The sequence below is a fragment of the Misgurnus anguillicaudatus genome, chromosome 6 (assembly GCF_027580225.2).
Source record: "Misgurnus anguillicaudatus chromosome 6, ASM2758022v2, whole genome shotgun sequence".
Taxonomy (NCBI): Eukaryota; Metazoa; Chordata; class Actinopteri; order Cypriniformes; family Cobitidae; genus Misgurnus; species Misgurnus anguillicaudatus.
This window is the reverse complement of record NC_073342.2, coordinates 10,089,467-10,112,338: the sequence shown is the minus strand read 5'-3', so window position 1 is coordinate 10,112,338 and position 22,872 is coordinate 10,089,467. Positions and strand designations below refer to the sequence as shown.

The 22,872-nt window shown below is 39.8% G+C and overlaps 1 protein-coding gene across 1 annotated transcript in view; it reads left to right on the top strand.

Moving 5' to 3' along the window:
• Window positions 1–22,872, top strand: part of cspg4 (chondroitin sulfate proteoglycan 4) — a 79,979-nt gene that overhangs the window by 41,470 nt on the left and 15,637 nt on the right. The window contains exons 2-4 of the mRNA XM_055193445.2: window positions 8,699–8,862; window positions 12,225–15,752; window positions 17,405–17,863. Coding sequence (XP_055049420.2) covers window positions 8,699–8,862; window positions 12,225–15,752; window positions 17,405–17,863 — 4,151 coding nt within the window. The remainder of the gene's footprint in view (window positions 1–8,698; window positions 8,863–12,224; window positions 15,753–17,404; window positions 17,864–22,872) is intronic.

Here is a 22,872-nt window from a genome sequence, read left to right as displayed (position 1 = left end):
AAACACAGCTCTAAGATTGATGTAATTGCAACCATCCCTCGCATAGCCACTACATACCCAAAGGAACACATCAACAGCATAACCACTATTTACTATCTTTAATCTAATGGCAACCCGGTGGTTTGTTTTAGCTAATGTAGCGGTCAGTCGCTGTTACCATGGAGACCACGCTTGTAAAGATATTTACCATGACTCGTCTTGAAAATGTTATATTTAAGATCAGTTATTTGTGTTTGAGCAGATTATCTTGGATACATATCATGATTTAGTGATGGAGATGATAGAGATCGCTTTTGACCTGGGCTGGTACAGTAAGAAACCACCTTACAACCACCCAGCAACATCATAGTTGCTTAAAAGGCACCGCTTTCATTTTCTTAAGCAAATATGATTTTGGGACGTAAATGCGCCTCATTTGTGGATGCTGTACACAGGTGAAAGTTCATCCTTCAGATGGAGTCAGATTATCAGAGCAGGTGCGTTTTACAGCTCACACACACACACACACACACACACACACACACACACACACACACAGAGGCTGGATCGTGTCCAGGACTGTTTCACAAGCACAGAGCTCATCCGGGGAAAGATCCGCTTATTTCTCATGACTGCAGTCGAGGACGACAAATCATCCGGGAGCCAAACAGGACTAAGCACCAAGCTAGCAATCGCTATAAGGTCACCTTCAGAGATTCAGTCTAGACAGAGTGTAGTGGCCATATAAACATGCTTCCAGACGTGTTAAAGGAATAGTTCGGCCAAAGATAACAATTATTATATAAATCATATGTCTTTCTTTTATTAAACAGCAAAGAAATTGAAGATTATGTCCAACATGCAAAATGTGGCCCATGTGGCCAAGTCTTCTCAAGATTAGAAACTTAAAATTTGAGTTACTGACTGCGAATCTCGCTCCTGGTCCAGATGATTGCGTCACTGTCTTTAAATAAACTGTCCTGGGTTTACACCAAGCAATTTTTGTCTGCATTGTGAAACATTTGTGGTGATTTCTACGATTGTACCTAAACGGTGGTCCTTCATTGTACAGTGATAAAGTTTTAAAGACGGCTGTTGTCACGGTGTTGCAATCAAAGATAGCCTGCAATTATTTTCTGGCAGTGTATTTATATAAGTGTTTGTTTTAAACATGCCTGATAGCGTTTACTAACTTGCGTCATGGCCTACAAACAGTAGTTCTCATTAATATACCATCTGACTACATACGTGTCCCATACATTTATTAGATTCATGGTCGCACGACGTGATTTGTTGTGATCTTATATGATGGAAAAATCGCACCATATGAAGCAGGCTTTAACTCATTCCCGCCAGAGTTATTTTGTCAATTAAGAGAAAACATTTGCATAAAAAACGTGTTGCTGATCAATTTTTATGTTATCCAATTTATGAAAAAACTGAAGCCAAAACGTTATTTAACCATTTTAAACTCTGTGTATGTTTTGAAAATCGTTCTCTAACAAAATTCCTTAACAAAAATGCAATTATTTCAGCTTTTTGCTTAAAAATCTTTTTTTATTTTGTTAAGAAAAATACCCATATTTAAGAGTTTATGAGCAGAGAAAAAAATATAGATATGATGAAACGTTTTTTTCCCCGTTTTGTTTGTTTGTATGTTTATTGTTTGTTTGAAAGAGGGTCTGATTTTTCATTTGATATTTGTATGTTTATATATTTTTAGAATTTTTTTCCTGGAAGGCATTTTGTGAAACTTTTGTGAAAATTACACACAAAAAAAATGCTGGCGGGCACCTTTTCAAAAAATGGCTGGCGGCAAATGAATTAAGATCCAGATTCAAAAATTAGATGTTGATCTTTTGAAAATTATAAATTATATTGCGTTATGGCTTACAACAACGGTAGTTCTAATTTTATATAACATCTGACTACATACGTGTCCCATACATTTATCAGATCCATGGTCGCACAACGTGATCTGTTGTGGTCTTATACGAAGGAAAAAAACGATAGAAAACTCTTTCCCCGCCGTTTACGAGTTACTTCGTCAATTAAGAGAAAACATTTGCACAAAAAAAACGTGTTCCTGATTAATTTTTATGTTCATCTGCAATACCGCGATTATACATTAGATACCCAATTTATGGAAAAACGGAAGCCAAAACGTTATTAACTCATTTTAAACTCTGTGTATGTTTTGATAATCGTTCTAAATCTGACCTCTAACAAAATTCCTTCACAAAAATTGAATTATTTCCGTTTTGTTTGTTTGTTTGTTTGTTTGAAAGCAGAGGGTCTGTTCTTTCATTTGATATATTTGTATGTTTATATATTTTTAAAGAAAAAATTCCTGGAACTTTTGTGAAAATTACCAAAAAAATACTGGCGGCAAATGCGTTAAGAACCAGATTTAATAATCAGATTTTGAACTTTTGCAGATTATAAATTATATGGTAAGACTAGAATTTACATTTTGGGGTGAACTTTTAAGTTATAAAACCCCCAAAAAAACATCCTTTTCCTGGCAACTACATTTCTCTTAACTGGCAAATTAAATGCAACTTCGATCAGAGGAAACAACCTGGCCTCTTCTTCCGAGCGAATGTTCCGGATGTCAGCCGGAGACCGGGAGGGTTTTGGGGAACTGGTTTGGGGAACTGATTCATTCACAGGATGAGGAGACAGAGAAACACTCAGTTCCCTGTATGCACTAAAAATATAGACTGGAGCAGATAGCGCCATCTGCCATGGCATAAACCCAAACACACACACACTCTGCTTCCCAGGGTGAGAGCAATGCAATAGCACCATCATTTGATTAAACTAATGTGAGTAAAAAACACATCAAAGAAATGGGTTCCATCCCAATTTGCATTTACAGTTCATCTCACGCTCAGGGGCACCGATTTTGTTCCCAAAATTACAGTGCAGCAGGATTTTCCTTTTGCAGGATTGTTCCCTATATTTCATTATCACGTCTGTTACTTTTCTTTGTGATGTTAAGTTTTTTTTTAAAGCATAAAGAAAGATTTTTTTTAAGTAATTTTGTAAAGATTTAATATGCTCATAAAGATTGGTGTGACAAATATCCATTATAATTTGAGGGGAAAAAATGTGTTTGCTACAGTTGGACATAAAACTTCTTGAGATTCTAATCAATTAATGATTCAAAAGAATGACAGATTTGAATAAATGAATCGTTTTAACCAATGTCCCTCTCCCAAAAGGCACACTCCAGACTATTGGACTTCCTCAGAGTATACACTTTGATGACATCATGTAGTGCAGACCTTAGGGACACTTGACACGAGTCCATGAGGGCACACCGGAGTTGTATTTTGGGACAGACTTGAGCATTACGCTGGAAATAGGATGAAATGTCTGATTGCTCCAGGATTCCCACGGGTTGTTGAAATCCTTGAAAGTTTGTGAATCTGGGAGGGAATTCAAGGCCCTGGGAAGTTTTTGGACATATACGTAGATACAGGTCATTAAAAGTGCTTGAATCTGCTTGAAAGTTTTATGGAAAAAAAATCCATATTATTCCCTGTGTAGTATATAATATCATTCATAATTCTAGACTTTTCAAGCACACGTGCTAAACTGTTCGTCTTTAAATGCTTATATCTTCTGTATGCAAATGTTGAGTCATACCAAAATGCTTTTTTTGCATAATTGTGTTTGACAAATGAAAACGTCTCGGGTTACGTATGTAACTGTTGTTACCTGAGAAGGGAACGAGATGCTGCGTCTCCTTTGCCATACTTCCTGTGTCCCTGTAACGCCGTCTTTAGCAATATTTCAGATAGCGATATACTTCCTGGCTCCCGCGTCCCCCATGTCTTTGTTGTTAAGCCTCACCTTTGGTGAATTTGATATACAAATTTAAGACGCACTTACCCCTGGAGGCGTCCCCAAAGTGTTACTGCAGTGACGCAGCGCGAGTTCCCTCGAAAGGAAACTGTAACAATGTATCTTAAAAGGTAACACGATGCAATCTTGCTCTCACTTTAAATGTGTCCCCACATTTAGTCCTTGAATTTGAGGGTATTGGACCTGGAAAGTCCTTGAAAGGTCCTTGAATTTGAAGTTAACTAAGGTGTGGGAACCCTGTTGCTAGTTCGCAAGGGCTTGGGTTGGTAAAGTTTGTGGAGCCTGCAGCAGTGTGGTTTTCACCGAAGACTGCATCAAGGGTGCAAAGGGGGCTCCCAAACGTGCCCAAAGCCGCTGTTGTTACACAGAATGACAACAATGGGAGAGCTCAAACAAAGACAACTGCTGTAAATATAGACGGTTTCATCGGACGTACGCGCGTTGTCGCAGTTACGCGTCTGGATGGACCTTAAAGCAACACTAAAGAGTTTTTGCTCTTTGCTCCCTCTACAGGTTGGAAGCGGAATTGTCCATTACCACTGTCGTAAATAATTTAGCCTACTGCAGCAAAGCTGGCTCTGATTGGATTGTAGGTCTGCCATAAAGCAAGTTTTTGTAGTTTTCACTCGAACTACAGGACCGCGACCCGATGGTTGGAAACTTCTTTAGTGCGGTTTTGGCTGATAGAGAGCTGCAAAGCAAATGTGAAAGTGCCGTTCACCCTGTTTCGAGTGAATGAACCACTGAAACTTTACTGGAAACGTTATTTTAAGGTAAAAAAAAAACTTTTAGTGTTGCTTTAACTTCCGGTCTCTGTTTGTTTAATGGTCTGGCTAGTAGCTAAACTGAACTCTGGAACAAATACCTCGTTTTGGTTTCCTAAAGACGAGGGGTGTGAAGGGAGGTTTGGCAGCCAATCTAGTTAACATTGTATTCATTATATAGTACACAGTAACGTTAGTTCAGTGTATTTTTTGATGCGCTTTAGCTATGATTTGAACTACGGAAATCTACTTGGTATTTATTGTGCCAGTTATCAGAAATAAAATACTCTAAAAGCACTCTATTGTTATTGATTCTTAGCAAGTTTAGCGAAAATTATGTTTGTTTTACGAAAGCTGTTTTGTTTATGCTGTTACTGCTAAAACAGACTATAGAAGATGACGCGCAAGGTTGAGCATACATATATATATAACTATTGTATAAATATAATGTATATTTCATCTCTTTATTTGTATTTTTACTCTTGAAGAGTATTATGGATTGCTATCCTCACAGTACATACTGGTAAACTTATTTCTAATTTGACAATTATGTACAGTTACAACATTGAAATGATTAGTAGTATACAATGCTTTTCTACATACTATTTACACAATATACAGTATTCAGCTGCAGCTAATAGATCTCCAACAAAGCAAATTAGACATTCAAAACAGATGTGCTGTTTGTTTAAAAAGGTTGGAGTTTCATAATCAACTATTCAACAGAACAATGATGCTCATTCACAAACAACGTAAAAGCCGCCTGCATTTTTATCTCGCAGTGAAACGTGACAGGCCTATAAAGAGGATAACCAAGTTAAGGCCTTGTAAAATGTATGGTGAATGATGGAAGTAGTTGGGGGTCCTCAACATATGTGTCTCATTTAAAATCCCCTCAAAGATCTTTAATGGGTTCCAGATTTATATAAGCGTGCTCTGCTCACTGTGGCTCTTGTGTCTTTTCTAGTCCGAGCATGCTCAGTGCAGCCAGACGGCGATTCTATGGGATTGAACCTCGTAGTCCTTGGGCTCCAGTTGAGCCATTTCGTCTCCCGTGCGTGCCGTGAGCATTCCAACAAAAACAGATCTGACGATCGTAAAGCCGAGGGAAATATTCCCAGATAATTCCATTTATTCTCTCTTTGGCCTCTATATCCGCAGTGTTTTGAAGTTCTTTGAGCGCTGATATGAACTAAATCACATCAATTGTCTTCAAAAAGATTCATTAAAATTCATAGCGCCTTTCTCTGCTTTACATGCAATCTGTGTTTCTCAGATCCGCGTGGACGGTCTTTTCCAAACTCAGATCTAAATGTTATAACCTTTTCAACATTATAGATTATTATGCGAGAGATTACATGAGCGTTAGCATTTGGCTCTTTCTGGGAGATTTATGCGTTTGTTATTTCGAGTGTATCAACCAAGTGTTTTTGAAGGTATCTGTGAGAACCTTTCACTGAACTGTGAATATCTCTAAAGCTTTCTTATGTATTACAGTGTGAATGAGGGTTTCAGTCACTCGCGTCTTTCTTCATGAAAAACGCCTTGGCGTGTGAATTTGGTTTATTCCCAGTGGTTTTCTGAGACTTTCAATTCTCTTTCATGCAATTTATGTTCGGTATTGAAGTTCGGCTCTCTAATGGAAAAAAATTTGTGTGAACCAGGAGGAGCACACAGAGCCACAACTGGGCCGGTTGCCATTTGAAGAGTTTTTAGGAATAAGCTCTTGGCGATTAGCTAAACATTTGTAAGTTTTGCTAAGTGATCTCAGCTGCCATTCTGCTATGAATATTTATCAAGTTAAATGAACGGTTCACCCGAAAATGAAAGTTCTGTCATTTATTTACTCTTGTGGAACACAAAAGGAGGATTTCGAAGACTTGTAATGGAGGAAAGCAATTAGGCTTTGGAGCGGGTAAATAATGACACAACCTTATAGGGCACCTATTGTACATAAATAGATATTTTCTTGTCCCCATTAAACCAAAGCAGTCTCATTAGACATGCTGTGTTGAATCTCTTGTTAATGTGACATCACACTGATAAAGCTCCGCCCACTGCCACTGACTGGTGGTCCTGTATACTTTCCACCCTCAATGTGGCTGTCCGCCATCCCTCAATAGTGAGATACTATTGAATTGAAAGCACTCATTGTCTCTTTGGCAAGGGAGTAAGAAACAGAAGCTCATTTGCATTTAAAGGTACAGACACGAAAACTGCACATTTTTGATCCCACCCAAATAGGGGCATTTTGGCCATGCTATAATAAATGATCTGGGGGGGTATTTTAAGCTGAAACTTAACGGACACATTTTGGGCACACCTGAGACTTATATTACATCTTGTAAAAATGGGCATAATAGGTCCTTTCATTTTTCAAGATTTTAAAGGGACAGTTTAGCCAAAAAAGAAAATTCTGCCATCATGTTTTTTCAAAATTGTATGAATTGTATTTACACAAACATTGATACTTTGATAACCAATGGTAACCATACAGTTGACGGTATACATTGACTTCCATAGTAGGAGAAAGAAACAGATACTATGGTAGTCGATGGGTAACCACCATCTGTGTGCTTACCATAATTTATTCAAATATCTTTTTTGCAACACAGTCTCAAGGCAAGTCGTGTTATAGTAACGAATATTTTGATTAATTTATTTGTGTTTGATAACACAAATTTCCACTGTTTTTCGTGTCTCTGGAGACGAATGTCTTTTTCGTCCTTCCCAGCATGAATTTCTATCAATGGCTCTTCGTGTCTGTGGCACGACTTTCTTTATCGTGATATTTAACTTTTTTTCCTCATCGTTCTTTCCTATTTTTAAATCATTGTTGGTTAGGGTTAGATTAGGGCTTTGCGTTAGGATGTAATTTTATGAATTTTAAAACTATTCTCACCTGGAGTTGGGGTTTTTGGGTTTAGGAAGTTGCAGAAAGCAATTCTAACCCAAACTCAAAGCGACAATGGTCAAAAAATAGAAAACAACAATGAGAAAACAAAATATAAAACGACACGATAAAGAAAGTCGTGCCACTGACACAAACAGCCATTGATAGAAATTTGTGCTGGGAAGGACAAAAAAGACATTCGTCTCCAGAGACACGAAAAACAGCGGAAATTCGTGTCATCAAACACAAATAAATTAATCATTTTTTTACTATAACACGACTTGCCTTGAGACTGGGTTGCTTTTTTGTGTTTATCATAATAAAGAAATTCATACAGGTTTAAAACAACATGAGGGTGAGTAAATGATGACAGAATTTACATTTTTGGGTGAACTATCTCTTTAATTCAAGTCAGTGTATTGTTTTTGAAGTCATTGAATGACCATGTCAAATTTTTACCATTGATAGTTACAGTGTACTGCATGATGCACTTTAGATATAATATTAATGCTTTTTACAAAATTTTGCGGCAGTATTTACTCTAACAACAGTATTTTGGTGGAAACCATATTTACAATGCTAAATTTGATAAAGATAAAAAAGTATAATGCATAGGGGAATTAGGCTAGGGAGTCATAAAATACAGGATGCAAGCAGACACAGACTGACCTCATCTGACCCCTGACCCTCGACCACTGTTCCTGTGAGAACGTTTCATAACTGGATCCTGTCCAGAATTCCACGGAGGGGTTTCCCAGTGAGTCTGAGCGTGTAATGTAACCATGGCTTAGATGCTGATATATTGGCCCTTGGAAATCTCGGGAACCTCCTTGACATGCAGCCCATGAGTGATGCGTGTGTATGTATGATTTAATAAAGCAGCTTAAACGAGAGAAAAATCACAAGACAGGTGGCTATGTTCGCATAGAGTCGATCTAATACTACGCCAAGTTCTGGAAATCCTGCAACAAAGCACTTCTATGAACGTTCTCATGGGGCCAACGCTGTTACTAGAACATTTTCCTGCATCATTTTTTTTAAACAACAGCTGACAAGACAGCTGGGAACGTTTTAAGTGCTAACTTTAATCTGCTGTATGTCTTCCGACTTCCAGACTCGCACGTTAATTCCAGACGTCATCATTAAAGTATTACTAATATAATATTTCTTTCTTACTCTATGTTTGCAGCTTCCTATTTTGGGGACAGTTACTGTCGGATAGATGCCGTTCAAGACCTCACGAGTTTTCAAGTGTCGCTCCAGTTTAAGACCAGCAGACGTAGCGGTTTGCTCCTGCTGGCTGCGGGACACACGGAATACCTCTCACTAGAGCTTTACAATGGGAAATTACAGGCGAGAAACAAGGCTCTGTTATGCTTTAAATGCATAGGAGCAACTCCATGCAAATGTTAACCTTAAGTTTTTACCAAATGTTTTAACCATACTGACTATTATTCGTTATTTGAAGAGTCCTCCCTTCATTTGTTGGTTGCTTCTGCTTTGTCCATTGTATGTTGTCCCCTGAAAACCTGTGTCTTTATTGTCACATCTATAACGCGCTCAAACTGATTCTTCCAAGTGGTTGATGTCATCAGGGCAACATATTGTGTTGACCCAAGGACAACATTTTTCTAAATAAAACCTAAACCCACCTAAAACCCCAACCCTAACCATAACCAAACCCTAAAATCAGGTCTAGAAACAGCTCATCAAACTTTAAACTTATTGAAATGTTGTTCCAGGGACAACATAATGTTGCTCTGAGGACATCAACCACTTGACAAAATCAGTGTGTATGTATATAATTCAGCTGTTCCGGCTACTTCCAGTAAAAGGAACTCTCAATGCTTCATCATACCAAGACATTTTCGACAATTTCATGCTCCCAACTTTGTGGGAACAGTTTGGGGATGTCCCCTTCCTGTTTCAAAATGACTGTGCACCGCTCGAACTGATTTTGCCAAGTGGTTGATGTCCTCAGGGCAACATATTGTGTTGACCCAAGGACAACATTTTTCTAAATAAAACCCAAACCCACCCCAAACCCCAACCCTAACCATAACCAAACCCTAAAATCAGAGGGACATGATAAGTGAAAAACAATGGTCTAGAAACAGCTAATCCTGGTTGTAAGCTTAAACTTAAAACAAACTGTAAAAGTTTTTCTGAAATATGATTGGTTGATTGAAATGTTGTCCCAGGGTCAACATAATGTTGCCCTGAGGGCATCAACCACTTGGCAAAATCAGGAGAGCTACTGTGCTCCAGTGCACAAAGCAAGGTCTTTAAAAACGTGGATGAGCAAGTATGGTGTGAGGAAACTTGACTGGCCGGCACCTAAACCCAACAGAAGATCTTTGGGATGAATTATAGTGGAGACTCCGATTAAGGCCTTATCGTCCAACATCAGTCTCTGTCCTTACAAATGTGCTTTTAGAAGAATGGTCAAAAATTCACACTCCTAAACCTTGTAGAAAGTCTTCCAAGAAAAGTTGAAGCTGTTATAACTGCAAAGGGTGGGCCAATTCCATATTAAACCCTATAGATTAAGAATGGGATGTCATTCAGGTTCATGTGCATATAAAGGCAGGTGTCCCAAAACTTTATAGTTACATATTTATTTCTCCTGTAAAGCTGGTTATTTTAACATAGGGGTTAATGGGATTGACTCCCTTTTGGATCCACCCAAATTGCAGTTTAGGCTACTTCAGTGTTGGCTTCACGAGAGAGATCAAAAGGTTGCCCGTTGATTGTGAGACTTTTCTCTCACAAACAGGCCAAAGAGACCAGTTCAGATTTTCTCATGATTCGACCTTTTAAGTGCCTGCTAAATTACTGTTTACTTAGCAAAGAAAGACATTTCATTTGGCCTATCAGTCGCCAAGTAAAACCTCACCCGACGCTGCCAGCAATACTTCAAAAAATACTTGAAAATCTCTTCTGTAAATTAAGTCAGCAGTTTGCACAAATAAATACAATCTCGAGTATTTTCTCATGGCCAACCGAGACCAGCATGAGCCACACACTGAGCAACTCTCTTGTGAGTTTTTGAGATGGTTTGCTATCTGGTTTGTGGTGAGAGGGATGACTCACGTGTGCTTCCAGTTGCACTGCGGCTGTATCATCACGTTGTGTCAGCTCAACACATGGAAAATGACACCACAACTAGAATGAGTTACTGGTTTGCACGGAGATAGATCTTCACTAGAAAATGGCTCCCGCTCTGCACATATAAACACACATTTAAACTGCAGCCATTATGTTGCCATATGACACAGTACCGTGACTGTTTCATCCGTGGCAGGATTTGTCATTAAAAACGCATTTCCACTGCCACATTCAATTCGTTCAGATTTACTTTATCCATCATCATCTTTGGAAGCTTCAGATGTGAAATGAGTTCTGTGATATTTTCATTTTAAGAAGATGCGTGGTGTTTGAAAGAGCAGACAAATCAAACAAACCAGATATCGGGATTCTTAATACGCAAGGTTCGTGACTGCATTTATAATAGATTAGAAAGTCTTGTTTTCCAGTAGAAACATGTGAACAAGGTTGATTTAGTTAAGAAGCATATTTGCATACAATATTAAGAATGGTTTGAAAATGTATGTGCATATATGAGCTTAAATATATGCAAAAAGTCACTGTTTCTAAGACATGGTTTAGAATAAATCAGGACAAGGCCTTCGTTATTTTAGGATACGTAAACATTAAACATTACTGGTGTAAGGTATGTATCTTGAGACAAAACAATGGCTCTGATATATTTTAAGATATGTACAGTATGTGCAAGCTGTTTCAGTAAAGACAGCTCAACCACACATTTAAGTCTGGGACTAGACTTAAGCACATTTCAGTTAATAAAAGGCACCAGAATACAAGAAAATGGCGTCTACTACCAGTAAATGCTTTGGGCCCACCCACATTTATTTATTGTTTGCTTCCGACGCCCATGGATTTGTAATTACTAGGTGATGCGGCTCAGTAAAGCCGGTTCTTTAATTAGTAGTAAAATGCCATCAGCTGCTTTCAGATGACGCGGCATTTACTACACAAAACCGTAGTTCACTTACAAACTGGGCCATATCGTAGGCAATACGTCTGCGATAATTAATGCGAAATTGCGATTCTCACGGAACTACGGCTGTGTGTAGTAAATGCCGCTCGATCTGAAAGCAGCTGATGGCGATTTACTACTAATCAAGGAACCAGCTTAACTGATGAGATACGTGTGACAATCATATGTGTGACGCGCCTCGGTTTCCATAGTGTTGTGATACGCCAGCAGGTGATAAGTCAGCAGGATGAAGCAACAGTTTAGAAAGGAGAAAGCAATCGTAAAATATTGGTCACTTTCTAAATCGTAAAAGTATAGAGCATCTACTAATAATTATACATAAATAAATCTGTTTTTAAATCTGTTTACTGATGCAGAATATGTTAAACGATGCATCGCCATGCAAATGCTAATTTGTATCTGATGCACAGTTTTTAAACTGATGCATCAAATCCTTAACTGTTCATGTTGATGCACCGAGCAAGTCAAGGAATCTTTCCATCCCTACTATGAAGAGGTTGTCTCCATAAGGCTTCACTTTCTTTAACCTTTTTCCTAAACCTAAGTGTATTTTAAATGTAAAAAATCTAGTTTAAAATCTATTTCTAACTGCCATCGCTGGATGTATAATAATTGTATGTTTGTGTCTCTACAGGCGAGGATAAACATGGGATCTGGAGAGAAGGTTCTGACCTCTGCAAATGGTCTGCATCTCAATAACGTTCTGGATCATCACGTATCTCTCGCTCTGAGAGACTCCAAACTCACCATGGCAGTGGACAGCCTATACACAACCTTTATTCCAATGGACAAAGCAGACGAGGACCTGAACATCGACCAGGGTGTGTTCCTTGGAGGCGTGAAAGACTTGGATGTGGAGTACTTGAGCACAGCTGTGCCTTCTTTGCGAGGCTGCATGAGCAATGTTATGTTTGAGTCTCACGACTTTGATATTCTGGCTTCAGCAGCCACAGTCTGCTATGACACCAAGGAGAGCTGTAGCGCTGAGTTTGAGGCAGGAGATGGAGAAACCACCAGCTTTATCAGCCCTGAATCATTCATTTCTTTCCCTACATGGACCAGAACCAGCTTTGACTCCCGCATCCTGGAGATGCTAATGAAGACGACCATTGAGGATGCCTTGTTGGTCTTTCACCCAGGACAGCAAGCAGATTTCATTGCAGTAGGAATGATGGGAGGGTTCTTGAAAGGTGTGATCGATCTGGGGAGTGGAATGCATGTGCTGGAGAACGTGGAAGTCAAAGTAGATGACGATCAGTGGCACAGAGTCCAAATTCAGGTGAATCGTAATGAGTTCCAAATTAATGTAGACAGTCAACTTGTTTCGCTCCCTCTAAATCTGTCAGAAAAGCTGGATCTGGTGGGAAACCTGTACCTGGGAGGTATTCAAAAGAAGATGAAGGATGTGTTTCAGGATGATTACTTGACTCGTTTGGAGGAGGAGATCACAACTGAATCTTTTATTGGGTGTTTAGGAGAAATCAAGGTGAATCAGAAAGATAGAACCCTGCAGGATGCTCTGATAACTAAAGATATTCATGTGAAATGTGAAGGAGACTATGAGTACTCGGCTTACGATGATATGGAGACGACGACTACCCCTCCAGTAACAATCAGATATGTTGACATTAATCTTGACGAAAGGCATTGTTTACCTACAAATGACTTGCCAAAGATCTTTCACAATGTTTCCAAACTCTTGGAAATCACTCCACTCCTGGTTCCCGAGGGAGGAGAGGCCGTTATTGACATTGTAAACCTAAATCCAACGTTCAATCTAAACATTGAAGGTGTTCGTCAGTCTCAGATAATCTTTACTCTGGTAAACGATCCCTGGTATGGGTTGGTCGATATGAATATTAACACAAGACGCACAAAGAAGTTTACGCTTCTTGATGTTCTCAACAAGAAAATTAAATATCTACATGATGGAAATGAAAAGTATAATGATCAAATCGAGCTGGAAGTAATCGCACATGGAACTAATCTCCCAGAGTGCCTGAGTGCTGCACACAAATATATACTACCAGTGGAGATCATCCCCGTGAATGACATTCCTCAGCTCAGTGTGGGGGACATCTCAGTCACGGCTAATGGACGAACACGCCTGAGCCCAAACCTTATCCGAATCTCAGACTCGGATAATCGGTGCGATGACATCAAAGTCACGGTCACATCAGAACCAAATCCTGCTGCATATCTGGAAAATGCTAACCATCCAGGAATCAGTCTAAGAGAGTTTACCTGTCGACAACTAAAAGAGGGAAACATCTACTACATCCACAGAGGCGGGACAGTGACAGAACTTAGCCTACAGGTCTCGGATGGAGATTTGATTACCCACTCATCCACATTTAAGTTAGTGCTTACCCAGCCACAGATGAATCTTGTTACCAATACTGGACTTCTGCTTACTCAAGATAGCACTGCTTCTATTGGAATACAGCATTTGGCCATTTCTGCAACTCCAAAAACTGGCGATGTTACATATTACATCACTCAGCCACTTAGATATGGGCAACTGCAGTTGATCTCAAACAGTGAGGAACCAGAGACAGTAACACTTTTTCATCAATCTGATCTGGAGCAGAACAGACTAAGATACATTCCCAACACCACAGTCGACCTTGAGAACACAGAAACAGAGTTTATTCATTTCAACGCACAGCTCGGGCAGGTCATCCTTCAAAACAACACTTTTATCATTAAGATCATGCCCAGCCATGTAAGAATGGTTAAAATGGGTCCTCTCCATGTTGAAGGTGGAAAGCAAAATGTCATTGGGCCAAATGAATTAGCAGCTGTTAGGGTAGCTAACAGGATTGATCCAGGATCAATAAGGTACATGATTAAGAAGCGCCCAACCCAGGGAGTCTTGATGTTGGTTAGTAAAGAGCTATCTGAGGGTGAAAGCTTCACTCAACAAGACATACTTAATGGTGACATTAGTTATAGTCCCCGTATTCACAGAGCCGTTGATTTCGAAGATCACTTTCACTTTAGTGTACTGGTAGACAATCAAGCCTCCAGATTATACACATTTCCTATCAAAATCCAGGCTGATTCAAATGCCCCTGTCTTAACTAATGAGAGGTTGGTGGTGTTGGAGGGCAATGAGAACATTTTAAGCAAAGAATATCTCTGGGTTCAAACCTCCAACTCAACAGACTTTGTGTATAGAATTGCCCAAGATCCCAAACACGGTCGTCTTATCAGAGAATCTCCACCGGATGTGCAAAGGTTTGAGGGTGCAATTAGGGTGTTTAGTAATGAGGATCTGCTCTTGAACAGGCTGGTTTATAAACACGATGGATCAGAGACCAGCCATGACCAGTTCACTTTCTTGGCCTTTTCTGCCACAGAGGGTCATCAGGTACTGAAGGGGGTGTTTCACATTACAATACAAACCAAGAATGACCATGTGCCTCAAAGGGTAATTGACAAACCTTTTAACGTGGTAAGAAATGGCCAGCGTTTGTTGACTACAGATGACATCCTCTTCAGTGATGATGATTCTGACTTTAATGACACACAACTCGTTTATGTCAGAGCGGGAATTCTTTCAGGAAACATAGTCTCATCAGCAGACCCAACAAGGCAACTCTTCCGCTTCACCCAGGCCGACCTGAGAGATGGGAAAGTTTCTTTCGTCCACCATGGGGCCGACCGTGAGCGATTCCAAATGCAAGTGTCTGATGGTTTGCACAAGACAACAGCTGTGCTTCAGGTTCAAGCAGGTGACCCTTATCTACGTATAACCAACAATACCATGGTGGTCATAGATCATGGTAGCACCAAGACTTTAAACACCAGTCTGCTGAGTGCAGAGTCCAACTTGGACATTAGAAGTGCAACTGAGATCATTTATGAGGTGACTTCTGCTCCCAGTGATGGTAGAATTATAGTCAGTGGGATTGAATCTTCAACGTTCACGCAAGAAGACCTAAAGAAATGTGTGGTCTCTTATGAAAACAATGACCAGAGCCTTAGCTCTAAAGATTCCTTCACGTTCACCGTGCACGCCAAGGATTTTTCCACAGAGGGAACTTTCAAAATTAAGATATTCAAGAAAGGTTACCTATCGGAGCCAGAGGTTTTGGCAAACCAGGTCATCATCGCGTTCGAGGGAGAACATTCAGTTATTGACCAAGACCACCTGAAGGTAAAACCTCTTTTTGAATGCAAAAGTGACTACAATAGTTGCATAGTTTTGAGTAGGTTCAACACAACTGTGTCTAAACTAAACAAATTGTTTCTGTCTACACGAAGTTAAATCTGTTTAAGTACTGTTTAATGTTGGTTTTGTTTTGTCTTTTATGCTTTCTGTATAATCAACTACACATTTAAAAATGTTGAATTTGAGGATAATTCGTCAAACACATGCGGTAGATATAAATAGTTAGGAAAACCATTCTTACTTAAATTGTCAAATTGAACAGGATTACAGTTTACACAGTCTGTTTACACAGAATTTTTTCCGCTCGTGTTTCATGAATGAGGCTGTGAGAGTCTATTTCGTGTCTTTTCTCTCAAAGTCATAAATTATTGTTATCTCAGGACGGAAAGCCAATTCTGTTTCAGTGTTTGGCAAGTCTTTCTAATACAGTAGAAAAGACAAATACACATATCATCTGTAAATGCTACGACCAGCGTCTCGTATAGCAGACATATTTAGATTAGTTTACAAAGACCTTTGGCATTTCCCATCAGTACTTAACTATAATTTGTGTTCAACAGCTGTGTGTTACAGTCATGGGAGGTTTCAGAAATGCAATATTACTGCTCACAAATTCTCTGAACAATGGACTCGTAAATCCATCAAGGGGCTTTTTTGCATTTTGGAGCAAAATTTTAAAAGAAGGGAAAATGGTTCAGATGTATTGTTTAGCTCTGCAGTGGGTCTAGATGTGCTGCAAGGTTTATGCCTCATTAATTGTACTTTTAGTAATTACCCAAATGTTGCCGAAGAGAAAACTCTGCCTTCATTGGTCATTGACACTAGTTTATATGCGCTGCTTTTCCACAAGTATTTCAGAGATTTAGCACGCATAAAATAGAGGCTTTGGCATAAATCTCATTTATGATATCAGCTCCAGGTTTTTCCAGTGCAACCATTAAACATTTCAAAACTTTTTATGCTTTTAAAAAAGTGCTACAAGGTAATCTCAAGGAGTAGTTCACACAAGTCTTTCTCAAGGTTAGCATGCCACACTGAACAACCCTATATCACGAAATTGTGTGACTATTTCACGCATGGACCAGCGTGACAATGTCACGCTTTGCCGCGTTTGAGCGTGAGCATGTCACGCTTTTCTGATTGTGTCCCTGTCACGTATTGGTTACTCAACTTTTTTGTCCTATTTTCAAACTATTGTCGCTTCGGTTTAGGGTTAGATTTGGTGCTTGTGTTATATGTCACTTTAAGTATTTGTCACTTTAAGTATTGGTTTATAAAAAAAAGATACAAGACTTATTCTTTTATATTTTTAAACTTTAACCAATTGTCACCTGACGTTGGGGTTAGAGTTTGTTTAGGTAAGGATGTCATTTTATGTAAATCTAACCCTAAACCGAAGCGACAATGGTAAGAAATTAGGACAAAAAGTTGAGTAACCAATACGTGACAGTGACACAATCAGAAAAGCGTGACATGCTCACGCTCAAACGCGGCAAAGCGTGACATTGTCGCGCTGGTCCATGCGTGGAGTGGTGGCGCAGTGTCGTGATATTGGGTTGCACTGAACTGAAGGTGCATTCCATTTAAAAGTAACATATTATTGCATCTATTGAAGGGTTTGTTTTCATTTCCGTCAGGTGGAACAAACAGACATTCTACCTAAAGAGATGGTGTACTCCATCAAAGGGTTTTCCCGCCTGGGTCACGTGGTCAAACTTATCAACGACTCAGAATCACTTATCCTGGACTACGTTCAAACTTTCACACAGGAAGATATAAATATGGGCAGAATATTCTACGTCTCCACCTCTCTTCAAGGCAGAGATCACTTCACCGTTGATGTCAGCAATGGCTTCACCACCGTGGAAAAAGTGGAGGTGCAGGTGGACATTGCTCCACGGCTTATACCCGTCCAGGTGGTCAACCTCACCGTGAGGGAAGGTGGATCCGTGGCATTGACCCAAGAGGTTTTGAACATCACACACCCCTTCTACAGGTCCTTAAACATTGAGTTTATTATTGAGGAGCCACCTCAGCATGGAAACATCAGATATGTGGACCAAGAGGATGAGATTGGAAGCTTCACATGGATGGAAGTAAGTGAAAACGCACTTGTGTACTTCTGTTTTGCTGTTATGCCTATTATGTTATTAGGTGTAATATAAGTCTCCGGTGTGCCTAGAATGTGTCTGTGAAGTTTTAGCTCAAAATACCCTACAGATCATTTGTCCAAATAAATGTACCCGACCTGAAATGACCCGAATCACTTTATAACCGAACTTGACGTGCATAAATATTTTTTTAAAAGAAAGTCCCTACCCGAGACAAACCAGACAAAACTTGACCCGAGTCCGACCCAAACCAGTGGCTTTATTTTTAATGCTACTGGACCCGAAGCAGTCAGACAGAAACCCCGCTGGTCAAGCAACCAATTTGGCGAGCTGCTCCATTTGTTTTACTTTGTTATCTAAAAACGACACCCAGGTAACCGCTAAAATGTACATTTAAAATTGACTGATATGTCCCTCTCAACAAAAATTAACCTACCACGTGCCACACAATGTCGCAAGCACTCTTGGCAAACAGAGGAGTGGTTTGAAAAAGACATTGATGCACACACCCAAGAGAGTTCGGGTTTTCTTTTCCTTGGGTCGGACCTCTGGTTTTCGGATCTAAGTGGACCCGTGAAGACCTCTAGTGTGTACCTTTAAATGCTTTTGGTTAAAAATAGATCTGATTTCTGTGAATACAGTCTTGGAAAATAGGATCTTTAGCCGCATTAGTGCTACAACGTGCTAACAAACACATTTCGAAAAGATTGGGGGTAAAATTAACCAGTCAGTCAGTGGTTGTGGGTGGGGCTTTATCAGTGTTACATCACATTAACAAAAGAATCTAAACAGCATGTCTAATGAGTCTTCTCTGGTTTAATGGGGATTAAAAAGGGTGGGTGATTGTGTTCACACACTACCAACATACATTTATGTGCACACATTTTTTTAAAGTGGATTTTGCGTAATATGGGCCCTTTAAAGAAATGGTCCACACTTTTACTAATTAATTTAAATATTGAGTACAGAGCTATCCTTTGTCTTGAGATGATAGCACAAGTCATATAGATATGTATCAAACTTTAGGCCGTTGAATTCTTCTGTATCCACAGAAGAAAGAAAATGACACAAGGGAAAGTTTTATTATTTGGGAATTATTTCTTTAAATCCTAATTTGTATTAAACAGTGGGAACAGTTAATGATTGTCTAATTACAGGGTGTTTGTTTGTACTTTGTGTTTCGGAAATGAGAGTTCATTTTTCTCCCGACAACAACAGAGCAGCCACCTGAGCTTTCGGTAGCTTTAATTAAAAGGACGAACAGCAGCACGTAATGGTTTCTGAGAGATTACCAGCGCCCCTGCATGATGCTTCCCATGTCGGTAAAGTACAGTCAGGCGTAAAATAGCATTTTCTGCATCTTAATTACAAGCCGGTCAGAAAAAAACAGTCATTGAGATGGACATTGATCACTTCACCTTTCCGTGCCTGAGTCACAAAAAAAACAATTTCTCGCTGTCTTTTTTCAGATATTTCATAGCTCTCTTAGTTTCCACTGGGCCCCCGAAACTACTGTGCGTTATGACACTGAGCGGAGGGGCCCAGAGGTCTTCTAGTGGAAAAATGAGCAGGGAAAATCTGGCTGTAGGATGTATACGCTGTTGTTCTCGAGAGCGGTTAGTCGTCGCTCTTATGACTGCTGTTCTCTTCTGCTTCAACATGATGGAAATTCTGACTGCGCTGCTCCGGGCCAGAATAAACTGGCCCATATATCCCTGTAATGAAGCATTCGCAATACCCCGCCAGGCTCACACCATCGAGACCTGAGATCAGATTAACTCAGGGGCCATAAAGTCAGAACATATGAACTCTGTCTTCAGATCAGTATTAGGAGTTATTTTCAATTTTAAACTGAAGTGTGAAACTGAACATCCCCAAAATGTTTCTGTGGCTCAATGGGTAAAGCATTGGATTAGCACCACAAAGGTCATGGGTTCGATCCCAGGAACACATACTAAAAGAATTGTATATATTAAATGCACTGTAAGTCGCTTTGGATAAAAGTGTGTGCCAAATGCAAAATGCAGATATTGTCCCGCCCCAAACACACGCAATTGGTTGAGGCAGTCGGAAGTCACCGGATGGGCTCTATACAGAGTCACGTGAGGCACTTGCCAACTTGTGTGCATGTGCAGAAGCTGAAACGACTTTGAAAAAATGTGTTTTAGTGCAATTTGAGTTTATGGATCGAAATATATGGCACAGTTGTTGTCAGGCTTAATTGTTGGTCAGAAATATGTTTTTTATTTGTGATTTATGACCCTGGACCACAAAACCAAGTCACATGGGAATATTTGTAGAAAAAGTCAAAAATACATTGCATTGCTCAATATTACGAAACTTGTCTACAAACTTGCACTTGTTCCTACCCGCTAATTGGGTATTTCCAATTCAAGTGTGTTTTTTATGTACAAGCAAACAATTTCCCAATTCAGTCCACAAAGTCATTACAGCAATAAGCCAGTAAAGAGCACTAAAACAAACTTTTTTATTAGTAATATGCATAGCTAAGGACTTAATTTGGACTTTGAACATTACATGCGATTTTCCCAATATTTCAATTTTTGCACCCTCGGATTACAGATTTTCAAAATATTTGTATCAGCCAAATTTATCCTATCCTAAAAAACAAAAATCAATGGAAATCTTTTCATTTAGCGATTTAAAAAAATTGACCCATATGTGGTCCAGTGTCACATTTCAGCCACAAATTTAGAGATATCCGTCTTTCCTGAGGGAAGACCTTCCGATCTCTCTGATGAAGCCAATACGGAAGTGATTCAAACTGCAATTCATCAATGGGCCACTAGAGGCTGGCCCAAAAGGGAGTCAATTCCCATAGACCCCCATGTTAAAATGCCAACTTTACAGCAGAAAATAATATGTTTACAGCCTCATTCGTTTAAATTATATTAAGCCTTAAATTTCTGCATAATTAAGGGTGTGGCCATTTGAGTGACAGTTGAACGGCCACTGCTGTCACTATAGTCGAGCCAAGCGGGTGTGGTTTCAGCAACCAGCCACCTCAGCTTCACCCACGTCCCGTCTTTTTACCCATTTTTGGATATATGCGATTGATGCGCGGTCAAGATGCCGACGACAGGCACCGCCTACTTTTGGCTTCAAAAACGATCTTCAGAAACCTATGGATGACGTCACGGACACTACGTCCATATTTTTTACAGTCTATGGTCTTTTCCCATTCAAGAAGTCGATAGGACTTTAGTTTTGCATGGCTAAAATAACAAACATGGCCACCCACTGTGCCTAGTGGCTCGACTTCCCTAAAGCCGAAAGTATAATAGGGACGTCCGCGTATGCGCGCCATCCGCTTGACATAAGTTTCGTCATCTGGAGGGACCGCGGTCGGCCGCGCGGACCGTTTACGTGCAGCCCAAAATTTGAGACCACGTGGACAGTGCTCGAACAGTCCATGGACAACAGCGCATGCGCGTGAAAATATTTAGACAGGATACTCCACTATAAACAATTATGCAAAGGTAATAGACAGCATTTGCACACACTATCGTTTTTCTTCTTTAATTTTTACTTCTTTCAAGAACAGAAAGCTGTGGAGCATGTTTGTTACCATAATGTTTGATTCCTGTTCTTTGTTGTCTTGTTGTTTGTTCTTGCAATGGTGGATCGGTTACTTTTCTACACCTATCCTAATGTTTTAATGTACTGTAAATGTCGCCAAATCAGTGCTGCCCTTACGGCCTGTTAGACTAATAATTTCAATAAGAAATCATTTGTATTGCGTATAGTGTCGAACACGGCCATCCGTGTGTAGCCGCGGGGAATATACTTGGAAAGCTGCGCGGATGCGGAAAAAAGTATACCCCGACCTTTAAGGAACTCTTGTATTGTTCATTGTTAGTTGATGGCGGTTAATGCATAATGTTAACAAATACAACCTTATTGTTTTCCATGTTGAAAACCTATATTGACTAGGACCTGCTGAAATTTCACAAAATGCAAAATTACGATTTTTATGCTAAATCACGATGGTAATTGTGGTCTAATTGTTGTCGAGGTTGACAGTCCGAGCCACTGTTTTATGGACATTTTACTTGCATACGACACAAACGACTCCTTCATATGGTTAAGGCTCTTGTAAGATTGGCAGGTATCTAATAAGATGAAAGCCGGTCACAGACGGAGCGAGTTGAAACGCCGGATGAATGCGATTGATCGCAGATGGGGAAGTTCAGAATCAATGTCCTCGGGTGGTTTATGTCCAGCTGTCAGAATAACTTCATTATATGCTTTATAAGATCTGTTGGACTCGGCACTGTAATACACGAAGTCTTAACACCACAGGCTCATGCTGTCCTCTGCTCTACATCTCCTACTCCTTTGTTGAAGGGTTATGCAATGATTTGTGAAATAAATCTCGTATTAATACGTTCCATATGTGCCTGAGTTCAGCTACAGCAGAATTGTTCCTACATGAAAGATGTGTGCGTCATTCCCATTACTGGACAGAATGTGGAGTTTCTTTCTTCTGTGTTGTGGAGTCAGTGGTTGGTTTGTATATTGGCAGTCGAAGCTTCCTCAGGGGATAGGCTGTAATCACAGTCTACGGCGGAGTATAGTAGCAGACATTCACGACACATTCAGATCAAAACATTTCAAAACAGCTCTGGGAGAAAAGATCGAACCATTAGCGCCTTACGTGAAACAATCCGGAAAAACGCTTCACCCCTATTACAAAAATGACAGCTTCCGTAAACGCTTGCCAACAGTTATCGATTTCCTGACAAACATGCCAATGTTCCGGCTAAACGGCTGCCGGAAGAAATGAGGCATTGCTTTTCTCCGGTGACGATTCGGTGGTAGCTGTGGCGTGTGGTTTAGAATTAGTTTATTGTTATTATTATTATTATCATAATTATATTCAGGGTTCCCACGGGTCCTTGAAATTCTTGAAAGTTTGTGAATCCGAGGGGAAAAATTCAAGGCCCTGGGAAGTTTTTGAAAATATACATAGA